The 12,183-nt window shown below is 41.3% G+C and overlaps 1 protein-coding gene across 3 annotated transcripts in view; it reads left to right on the forward strand.

Moving 5' to 3' along the window:
- Positions 1–12,183, forward strand: part of TENM2 (teneurin transmembrane protein 2) — a 698,113-nt gene that overhangs the window by 501,184 nt on the left and 184,746 nt on the right. For all 3 annotated transcript variants that reach the window (XM_037398907.1, XM_037398909.1, XM_037398910.1), the window contains exon 7: positions 10,867–11,101. In XM_037398907.1, the coding sequence (XP_037254804.1) occupies positions 10,867–11,101 (235 nt within the window). The remainder of the gene's footprint in view (positions 1–10,866; positions 11,102–12,183) is intronic.

A 12,183-nucleotide genomic window follows, 5' to 3' on the forward strand; every position in this document is an offset into this window, starting at 1 on the left:
TAGTAGATATTAAGTTACTAGTATCTTGCCAAATCGATGCAAATGGGCTCCCTCTTCCAGTGGGGACATGAGAGGTGGAAACAATGACCGGTCCATGAGACCGCTTCAAAGCACATGGACAGTGGAGACTCTTGATCCAGGTGTATCAAACTAAATCTAGTCCAAAATTACCACCCTACACCATCCAAACAGCACGTGATGTAGAAGAGGTTGTCTAGGACCTTCTGCTCTCATCTGCTGATCTGTTTGTATTGTGCCAAATTACTTGGTGGTTTGCTTAATAGCCTTTACATATAACACACATAATCATCAAGAGGCTTCCTTTCTATGCAGAAGACTACTATCATGCCACTTTAAGAGCCCATAGGATGTATTTATTTAGTGTCTTTTTCCCTTCCTTTCTGTGGACTCTTTCCTTGCCCGGTGTCTCAGAGAAGCAGAATTCTCTGACTGGCTTCAGAATCCTCTTAATCTCCTTTTCTTCTCTGTCATGATTTCACAAGTCAGCTTCAGTGTCAAAAAGTTTTGCCCCTTGGTCTGTGGGTTTTCTGAAATTTATCTGTTGCATTACAGCTGTAACTGCCGTGAACCTTTTCTGTCCAAAGGGTTCCAGCAGTCCACACACATTTTAAAGCGGAGGTTTCAAACGTAGGTTTTTATTACTTCTCATCATTAGAAAAAAGCTGTTAGCAATTTTTGCAAGGTGGCAGATGTTTACCCAGAGGTTTTAGCCAAACTGCAATCTTGGTATTTAACTACTCTCTAGTATCTTGTGACTTTAGTTGGATAAAATATTGGGGTCATCCTCTTTCCCTGTTTTTAAATTCTCCTTTAATATTGCCACTATCATTATTATGAATACAGCATTGCACCTGAGAGCTGTTTTCTCTCTTTCTTTCACAGTACTAAACTCATCTTAGTACTGTAGCGGTCTCAGACATTCTGAAGGAAGAAACACTATCTAATTCAATTATCACAGCTACTTTTATACCTTAAATAGAAAATGGAATCTGTTCCCTCATTGCTCGAATAATGCCATGTTTCTATGGCTCTTTACTTGAGTCTCTTTGCATTGCTGATCTTTTCAGAAAAATAAAATCATGGCCTTGAGACAAAGAAGGACAGGTAAAGATGATGTTGATCTGAGTACCTGTGGTGAAGCTTGTGCTTTCAAAAATGTATGGTGTATAGATAATGGGTAGGACTGTGCTATTCGCGCTCCCCTTGACACTGGGAACAAGAGGCATTGCTGAAAGACATTGCAGTCCCTGCGTTCTGTTTGTTCAGTGTTTGGTGTCTGCCAGTATGATTACACAGTCTTTTCAGGTTGTAAATGCAATTGCCTTCTGCATGCTGGAGAAGTAAGAACGCTGCTTATTTAAAGTGGCAGCCCAAAGCTTATAGTGGCATCATAATTGTGGTATCTAAGACAGGCTGGGTAAACTGGGCAGAGGATGTCAGATAAGCGAGCCGTAGGGTCCAGGGTATGAGCAGTGACAGCGTTTCCTTTTTCACTGATTGTAAGTGATTAGACAGTGTATGGTATTAAAAAAAAAAAAAAAAAAAGCCTTTATCTAAGAGTCTCTTCAAGCTCACATGATAGAGAGTTGCACTGAGGTTTAACCACTTGAGGATTAAGTTTCTGCAAGATGTTGGTAATGCTATTTAGATAAGACAACACTTTGTCTTCTCCAGCTAGTCAAAGTTTTCAGTGGGCTGCTTCATTTCTTTGCTAGAGGGCATTTTTCTAGCTTGCAGTCAATTTGTTCATGGTGAACGCAGCAGTAGTTAAGAATGTGATGCAGTGTTGTTGAGAGGATGGTGGGACAGCCTAAACTCGGGGATGCCTCAGCACGACGGTGTTAGGCTGTTCATTCCCCTGGGCTCTGAGCTGGCCCATAGCCAGCCGCAGCAGTTGGGCTGTTGGTGGGGGGCTGTGCCCGGGGCAGCTCACCTTGCCCCTCAGGCACTGGCAGGAGCTGGCGTCAGGTGGGTGTGCAGAGGTGTGCCCCCACCCCGGGCTGGTCTGGGCTCACTCTGCCCTACAGCCGGAGCCCTCGACCCCTGCGCAGTGCCCTGCCATCCCCTGCGCCGTGCCGTGCCCTTAGCTGCCACAGTAGGCATCAAGGACAGCAGTGTGCCAGGCACCCGTGCGGCACCGAGGCTGGTGGAGGTGGGTCTGGGATCGACCCCTGAAAGCCTGTCATGTCAGACAGCATTTTGAGACGTTCTAGCCCAGCTGCAGCACCCAGGGGCAAAGACCGATCCTTTCCATAGCTGAAACCCTCCTGGACTGATTTTTCTGTTTTATCATGTGTGATGGAGCAGGGTACAGCTGTTATTTGGGTTTGGTTTTTTTTCCCCCTTCCTACATTACAAACTCTAAAACTTTTATAAGAACTGCTGGCTTCATGTTGGCTTATTTGCTGCCGAGTGATAAACGGTGTGAGGGCTTTCATACACCACTTTATGATATCCAGTATTTCTACTCGTTAACCCATGGATCCATCTTCTCAATCACAGAAGCTGTCTGTGGCAGCTGAGGTTAACCTCTCTGGTGCCTTGAAAAATCAGGCAACTTCAACAGGGCTTCTTATTTGAATGATTTGTGACTTTTTTTTGTCTGATAGCAGCCAATAAGGAATTCAAACCAAATCCCACTGACTGTGGAAGAAATGCCAGTCATGTAGTATTGCAGCTTGCAGTACCCTGGAGGCAGACAAATAGTTGTTTCTTTGTTGTACTTATTTGTATCTTGCCTGCTTTTAAAAAGAGATACAACCTCTTAAAAAGTCTGATTCAATGCAATATATACGTTGCATCACATTTGCTTTTCTTTACTACAGCATTATGCAACATTCCTCTTACTTTTTCCATATAGTCTACACAAATTATTTTTACCTGTTCTACATGTTGGGAAACAGATGGTCCAACTAGTAAATAACTGGCTTCCCAGGAGCTGTGAAATTGAATTGTCCCAGGAAGCTCCTGGAGGAACCTTGTAATTACTGGTATATGTCAGTAAGTCTTCATGTTAACGATTCTTGTAGATCAGTGTTTATTTCTGCCATTTGATTATGAAGTGGTTGGGCCTAAAGGAAAAACCATATTTAATTATTATTTTCATGCTTTCTTTGAACTAAGGGAGTAATCTGAAAAAAATGCTCTAACCCTACAAACCCATGGAAGATCATTGTAGTAAGATAGAGCTGGATTGGGTTTTTTTTTCTTTTAAACAAGAAAGTTAGTGTATTTTTGTTGATACTGCTGTTGAATGTACATTGATGTGCAGTATGCATTGCGGTGAATCATCCCCAGGCAGTGGTATAAGATGGAACAAGAAAATAATTCAGCAGTTGACAAAAGTTAGTGCTGGTGGGAAGTGATGATAATACTGCCTGAGAAACAGAGAAATTACTTCATGCTGAAAGCCATGTTCAATATATTTAGTTTCATTAACAGTTCAGCTGCCAGACTTCTCAGTGGTGAAACCTGACATTACAGACTCTTAGAACAACAGAAGGATTCAAAATCGTTACTCTGCTGATAGACCTTTCCTTCTTAAAGGGTCTGCAGTACCTGGAAGGCTGATTTATAAAAATGCTCACCCTGGCATTGCTGAGATCTCAGTCTCCTGTTAGATGTTCTCTCTGACTCAGTTACTTTCAGTAATTTATTTTGAGACACTCTTTCTCATATATATATATATATATATATTTTGAGGTTAGGTTGGGTTTTTGGGGTTTTTTTTGTTTGTTTTTTAAAAAAATATTATTTTGGACTATGTGTAATGTTCTGCGACGTTTCTGAAATAATCAAGATAATGTGTTGCATTAAAACACGTGTGACTAACATTTCTTTTGCTGCCTTGGAAAACGGCTTTGTGTGCTAGCTGCCTGGGCTTTGTAAAATCCAATGTACGGCTGTAACGGCTGCGGGGATGACTTTCTGTTGCACCTGACCCCAGACTCACAATGAAGTGGAAACTGCAGTACAGTTATTTTTATGTCACTATGAAAATTCTCAGGCTCCCCTTTGGACCACCCAGGGAAGCAGCAGGTTTCAAGTTGTCCTCCATTCGGGAAAATGTCGCCAGGCTTACACTACTGGCCTAAATATTGCTGTTGAGAAGTTTCTGGATGTTGTTCAGAAAAAGGTGTGGCTCCGTCTTCTCTTCGGTGTGATTCTTAGTGTGTCAAGTTGTATAAGCTTTGGAGAAGATTTGTGTAAGTCTCTAGATAGGGCTCAACTCTTTCCCACTCTGCAGAGCAGCATTTAGCATTCTGCACTAAAATGGTCCGTGGTGATGATGACTGTAATAATGAATTTCATTGCTTAGAAATATGTGCGTATGCTTTTCTTTTTAGTTCTTCTTTCAGCAGTGCCTTCTTCAGACAAAAGGCATATATCTAAGCTGAAGAAGATAAATACATCCTTAGTCGCCCTGAAATATGTTTTATATCTATTTAATTATTGGAAAACTAAATTAAAACGCTGATTGGAAAAGATGTGAAACGTGTGGATTGTTTTTCAGTTGGAAAGAAAACTCTTTAACTTCTCTGTGACTCATTTTTATGATATATAAAAATGGAAATAGTATGCCTACATTTATATATATATACGTATGTAAAAGTATCACAGGACACATAAAGCGTTCTTACTAAAATGCTGTGTTTTGCCATTGACTAGCCATTATTTTGTGCAGCCAGTGCACCTCATGCGGTGTGATAATAGATGTATTTCAGCAAATACAATTAGCACATACTATTTTATAGGGCAGTGGGGTTTAACCTTTTTGTCGGTGACCCTCACTTCACAAAATTGGTTATATGACTGTAATGCCTCAGGTTAGACTCCTGGTGAAGGGTCCTGATTCTTTGCCTTTGCTTGCATGGGTATGCACACTACGTTTTCACAACCAACCAACCCATCCAGCACAAAGACCCGATCTGCCGTTTCTTTGGCTCCAGCACTGCTGGGAACAAGCTGACATTGCTGTTCCAAGCGGGATGATTCTGTCTAGCTGCCCTTGGACATCCGCACAGAGCATCTCAGCACCTCTGGTTTTGGGAGCGTGACGGAGCAGCAATCGTGCTGTGTGTACACAGCAACAACTCCGGTTGGCAGAGTTAATTTGGTGGCTGCTGCTGCTGCCTCCCGTGCGATGAACTCGTGCCCCGCGGGCTGGGAGCCGCAGACAAAAGCACCGTAGTGGCTCCTACTGCAGTAGTATCTGATTGCCTTGTAAGTGGTAGGGTAATTTACCTTCAGCACTCCCGCCAAGGATATGGATAAAGACACTTATAGATAACAAGTGATTTGTCCACAATAGCTCAAGGGTTGGCTCAGTCAGAGTGGGATATAGGAACTATGACAAAGTCCTAGACTTTATCCATGAAACCGCCTTTCGCCTTTTCTGTGATTATCTGGATATTGTGGGTAAGCAATGGGGTATTTTGTGTGTGGTTGCTTTGTTGTTTCTTTTTTTGCCACAGCAACATTTAATTTTCTACTCTAATATTGTGCTGAGGAGATGGCTGCAGTGCACTGGCAGAGACTGATAAGTGACTTACAATTTTATACCACACAGTTACTGAATTTTCAGTTTGAAATGTACAGTCCGGGATGACAGCCAGTCATTCGACCTATTCTTGCCTCAAACACTTCAAAAACATGTGGACAAAAGAAGGAACACCTGGCAAATGTTTTGGGTTTACGACAACAAGAGAGTGACTTAATTATATCCACAGTTATGAGTGAGATAACTTGCTTCTTTACAGCATATGTTGAAAACGTTTTCAGAACATTTAGATTCCATTTAACTATGGCCTTGCACAAAATAATGTAGAGAATTAAAGCAGACGAACAGAAGAACTGGAGCAGACATAGGGTAAAGCAGAGCCCTGGTCCCACCCCGGCAAACTCAAATGAAGGCTGAAATCGGGGGGGGTGGGGGTGGGGGGGCTGCCCATGGAGATGGCAGCTCCTGGTGATGCTGCATTATATTCCTTATATTCCTGGGTATTTCAGTGCTTTCTTTGCTCCCTGACTCTGAGTAATGTGATCTGCCTTTGAAGATGAATTTAGCTTGGAAGGTGGCCCTTTGGTTCTGTGCAAAACCTGTTACTCATTGTGATAGCAGATGATGTAATTTCCTTGAGAAACCAGTGTGGTAGAGTTATTTGAATAAAGAACTGGGAATGCTGAAGACTGGTTAACACTGATTTTCTGTGGGTTTACTTAATTATTTTTTTCTTTTAGCACATCGGCTTTGTTATCTTTATGTGTTCACTGTTTGTATTGTTTAGAAGTTTAAGGAAATAGCTGCATCATTGTTCATTTCAGAAAAAGAATATATGTTTGTTGGGTTTTTTTCCAATTCTTTTGTGGAAAGGATTGATGAGGAGGTGTTTGTTGCATTTAATCATGGCACAGAGGATAATTCAGCACAACTAAGATACAATCTACGTTACTTTTTTGAGGTAGTATTGACAAAGAACTGGGATGCAGGGAAGCGATTGCTTTGCTTAGATTAGACATGCTGCTGATTCTGCTTTGAATTTTATCTCTGAGGTGGGAGATTAACTTGTTTTCCTCAGATCATTGTGTTGCTGGGATTTAGTGCATGTTAAGTGAGTGTACCAAAGCCTTGGAAGAACTTTGAGAAATAATTTGACCACGTTAAAGCAGATTTGCAGTTTCGCTTTGTGTTTCAGGCAACATTTGAACTGCAAAAGTAGCTGAGAAGTGATGGTAGGATGTGTGTGCTCAGCAGCATGCGGCCATCACTGTTGCCTGGAACACTGTGGCCTCAGGTGGCTTTCCCTGATCCCTGAGGTTGCCAGGCTTGGGACAGGATAATGTTCTGTTACGATGCAGCGGCACAGGCTCCTGAAGGATCGGCAGCGGCCACCCATCACACAGCGCTGCCCATGGCACCCCTGCTTGTACCCCGCGGTGTGCACAGCGGGGCACCAGCCACAGGGCTCTGCTTGGGGCTGCACATCCTTTACACTCTTGTGTATGCAAAAGAAAAAAGTGTGTAGTGACAGAATTTTGCTCAGGGTTGGTTTTTGACGGGGTGGTTTGTTTTGTTTTTATGGAGTCAAGTGCTACATTGCATCTTGTTTTAGCTGAATTCTGCCTCTGTACTAGCCTAATTTGTTCGATTGTTTCACTGGATAAAAGAATGAACAGAGTAAAGCTTCTTTTTTTCTCTTTTTTTAACATTTTACTTCAGATTAAACCCAAATAAGTCAATTGGATAGCTTGTGATTACGTCAAAGACATGTAGATCAGACTTTGTATTCTCAGTTTACTTAATTAGAACACAGTTTATCCTCATGCAGCTTCTAATTTGAAATGAACATTGCTGATACTCTTGACTGCAGTAAGATCTCATGGAGAATCACATGTGATGATCAGGTCATCAGGCCCTGATTTTTCAGAAGTGCTCAGCATAATCAATGTGTACTGAAATTCATTACAATTAGGTATGTTTGTCTATTTTTGAATTTAAGTCAATTTTAAAAGTAAAAAAAAAAAAAAAAAAAAAAAAGCCAAAATATGGAGGGTACCGTTATTTCAGGTTTCCAGTTCTCTGATCTTCATTGTGCTTTTAAGAGACTTTTCCTTAAATCCTAAATGTTTGAGATTGTATAGTGTATTCTGGTGAAACTCTTTATTCATGGAATTATTCAGAAGAGGCATAATTTCCTCAGTATTTTTCCCAAACCAATAGTGGCAACCGCTGTGTCAAAAATCAAATCTCTTTCCTGATTCAAAAAGCCAGATGTACTCCATCAAAACACTTACTGTATTTAAGCTTCTAAACAGTGAAGCAATTTGCCAGAGGCTGCAGAGCATGTCATGTCGTAAGAGACGTCGTGCCAGTCCTGCAGGCTGCTGATCCTTCATTACGGGACAAGTGATTTACTTTTCTGAACTTCAGAGCTCAGCAGATTTGCAGGTACTGCTGTTGAAGTTTTAATTTAGGCAAAGATGCTCACAAAGAGGCACTCAGATGTTCAGATGTGAATCCAATTTTATATCCCTGGCAAGTTCAATAGTGTTCAGCTTCTGCTTTTGATTCATTTAAACAGATTTATGAAGAAGCAGCATATTAAGCTTTTTTTATGTCTCTCATATATACACACGAGTGTGTGTGCATGCTCCCTTGTTAGTACTTTTTATATAAGCTTTTATATGTTTTAATATAAACTGTATAATATCTATATAATGTTGATATTGGTATTTGTTTTATCATTCTTTATTAAATGCTACATTCATCTTATGCCAGATTTCTGAGGTTTTGCAGCTGAAGTATATGTTCAGTTACTTCTGCACAGCTTATTTTGTGCAGTACATTTTATTTGCTGTGTGGGAGCCGAGTCTCGAGGCAGATTAAATTAATTTGTGGGAACTTGAATTCAGTTCTTGCTTCCTTAACCTTACAGAAATTCTGTTCATTCTTATTGATGTGCAGTTGGCTCCCTTCTACGAACAGCCTCTGTGGTTTTGTGGCTGCAAGATTCGGAGTCTTTATTTAGCTGGCCCTACCGTGTCTCTTGGTGCAAAACCTTTTTGTTTATGTGGGTATGACTTTTCCTTATTTTTCCTGCAAAAAGAAAAGCTACATCCAAAGTCATTTGAGAAAATATGAACCATGTGAATCTTTTGAAGTAATTTTTAACACAAGGGCACACATTTGTACTTGATAACTCATAAATATCCACTTATTGAAATCCAAACACGCTTTGTTTAAAGCCAGTACACAGACAGGAGAGTAATTCCACTTAAGCTTCTACACGTGTGGATATTGTCCAAACACATTTTCTTCCCGCTGTGTCTTACTGCACATGCTGTTGGGGAATGGCACAGGACCTAGCGTGGAACGGGCATCTGATGTCCTAGGAAGTCCGAGAGGGGCTGTTAGATGTAAAATTTTCTGCACTAAAGTCTCTTTCAGGCTTAGGTGGGACATGGCCGAGGCAAGGATAGCGAGGAGAGCAGCACGTACGGCCCAGAAATTTAGATGTGTTCATGAAAGGTGGCTTTGTGTTTGAAACAGTTGACACTATCACAGGGTGAGCCTTCAGGCAACAGACATTCTAAAAAGATAAAAGAAACTTCTGTGCAGATTTAAAGCCACACATGAAGGATGCAGAATTTATTATAATTCATTTCTTAAAGTTTCTTGTCATAGGACAACTTCTACTTCCCTTGCACAAGGCCCAGGAAACCTGGCTGTCTCATCTTCATTGGCCTGTGCTTCCCCAGGCCCACAGAAACACATAAGAAAATTAATGAACATTGATAAGAAAAATAACTTAATGAAAATTCTCTGCACAAAAGCCCGTCCCCCTCCTGTTCCTGGGCTGTAGTGGTGTGAGGGGCACGTGTTTCCAGTACTTCTCCCTGGGGTAGAGTGCCGGGAGAGGAGCCAGTCCCAGGGATGTTGCATAGAATCATGGAATCATTTAGGTTGGGAAAGACCTTTAAGATCATCAAGTTCAACCATAAGCACAGCACTGCCCAGCCCCCATTGGAGCCTGTCCCTACGCCCCACGTGTGTGCAGGTCAGCAGAGGTTGTTGATTTTTGGTGGGGGTTTTTTTATTATTATTTTGTCCTTAATTAACCTATCGTTAATTAATTGGTTCAGCAGGTTTTCTATACTACTTTGTTTCATATGAAAATAGATCAGTCTAGCTGCAAATGGTTTTCCCCATGATGTTTTCTTTTATTTGATTCATTAACTACAGAATGTGCTTCAGTTTCTAAAAACAAACATACATCATTATAATTATAATTTTGCTAATATTACTTTTTCTGATTATTGTTCACTAGAAAACTACTGTTCAATATAATGACTAAAGTATGCCGTTCATAACACACAGTATTTGTTTTCTTTAATCTCTTTAGCTATTTTTGTTAGAAGTAAATTATTGCAACATGTGGAGTTGCAGTCAAAATTATTTACCATTCTGCATTTATGTTTAGAAAAGTGACTATGCTAGAATGACATCTGCTTATTCTGGTTTTTTCCTCATGTGGTTTTTTTTTTAATCCACTTGCCTTATTGATTAGAAAAAAAATATTTTCATTATCAATGCAAACATGTCAGTACTCAAAGAATGAGAAAAGTTTATATCCTTTATCTCTAAAAGACATAATCATTTTTCAATGAAAGAGGCTGAAAGAGTAGCATAATTTTCAGATCTTGGTGTGAGTTTGTGGCATTGCTAAATAGAAAATTACAAGTAAAATCCTGATCACATGGAAGAACATGAAAGATATCATTTCATTGTTGCTGCTTTTTCATATTTGGAGTTTAATCTTCTTTCACAAATACTGTTCGTTAAAGCCTGATTGGTGAAACACAGTGAGTGAAAGCACACTGAGAGCTCTGATTAAGTTTTATAGAACCCTTAAAGACTGTATTCTTAAAAGCTGGTTTTAATCCATTAAGGTTCATCTCCTTAAAGTCCCTGATGGAAGCAGGGATGAGCATGTTCCTCTGGGGGGATGTACGGAACGGTCAAGCTGGACTGCTGTCCTAGCTCTCCCACAAATGAGCCTTTATCCAGGAAGAATCTACTTTATAAATAAATATTGTTAAATCTAAATATAGTCTTCATGAACATCCCAACTGTGAGACCTTAAATGCTGTTTTATATCTCTGATCTCTAATAATCACTGATGCGATTTAACCATGGTTTAATGCCCACAGGTGCTAAAGGCGTGCAGGTTCAGTCTCCCGCTTGCAGGGACAGGGTTTTTTTCCAGGCAGTTGTCCCTTGAAAATGCCAACAAGAACAGTATCACCAGCACACATTTGTGATTTATTTTTCTTTTCTGTTTTTAGGCCCTTCAAATCATCACAGCCAGTCAACGCTGAGGCCACCTCTCCCTCCTCCTCACAACCATTCACTGTCCCATCATCATTCCTCTGCCAACTCCCTCAACAGGAACTCGCTCACAAATCGCCGGAACCAGATCCACGCGCCCGCCCCGGCGCCCAATGACCTGGCCACCACCCCTGAGTCCGTGCAGCTCCAGGACAGCTGGGTGCTCAACAGCAACGTCCCACTCGAGACCAGGTGGGTCACGTGGACCAAACCCCCCCAGCGTTGCCACTGCACCGTGGCAGAGAAAACCATTTGGCTGGTTAGGGGATGGGGTTTCTTTCACTTTGTGTCTATGATGCAGCGCTGGGGGTTAGTGACAATTGAATACCCACTAGGCCTGGATTCGCTTTACTTCGGGAGGTAGGCAGGTAAGCATCACTCTTTTCACATGTCCTATTTTAAAGCCTTTTATTCATTTGAACCATCCTTGCGTACACAACTCGTGGTATTAGTACAGCGTATTTTATGGCCAGAGTCAGGGACAGCTTACTTATAATTCATATTGACTGTGTTGCTGAAAAATTATATATTTTGCCTTTCCTGAAGTCACAAATAGAGGCTCATTTGAAATTCTGCTTTTTGTGAGACCCTGAGAAACAATCCCAGATTCAAGGCTGATAGTACTCGAATTTTAATTTATATTTCATCCAGCATGCAAGCTCATTTTAATCTTTTCTGTACGTGTTAACAGCTCGATGCCCGGGGGGCAAACAGTTGCATATAAATGAAAAGGTGCAACACTTAGGCCTGCCAGATAAATAAATAAAAAAATGCCTGACATGCTGCCTTTCTAAATATTCTAGTTTGTTGTCATTTGGGGTATGGAATGTCAAACATATTTAACTTGCGCTTTAAATAGCAGAGCTGGCAGAGCTTATCTCCCAGCATTTAAAATTAGCCATTGTGCTGCTGAAAAAAGTTCTTGGAAAGTAGGGTGCTCTCGCCTGCCCGGAGAGCTGTAAACATGGTGCACAGGCAGAGGAGCTGGGTTGATTGTAATGCTGGGTCGTGCCGTGCTTTTGGCTGCTCGGTTGTCCCAGCTTCTGAGGTGTTGCCTTCGGTTTGCAACCTTCTGGAAATATCATGCCTCTCTGCTGGATTACACCTAGAGTAGCTAGGTGTGTTGTAGTCATACCACCGTTCAGTCTCAGCCCAGCCCCTCCCCAGAATCTGGTTAAAGATTGCCTTCTGGTTTGGAGCTCTGCAAGGAGTTGGCATGGCTGGACTGGAGTTTACAACAGCTAGGGGGACTGTTACTCAGTGGGTACTCGCTG

Source organism: Falco rusticolus, chromosome 8 (genome assembly GCF_015220075.1).
Source record: "Falco rusticolus isolate bFalRus1 chromosome 8, bFalRus1.pri, whole genome shotgun sequence".
Lineage (NCBI taxonomy): Eukaryota > Metazoa > Chordata > Aves > Falconiformes > Falconidae > Falco > Falco rusticolus.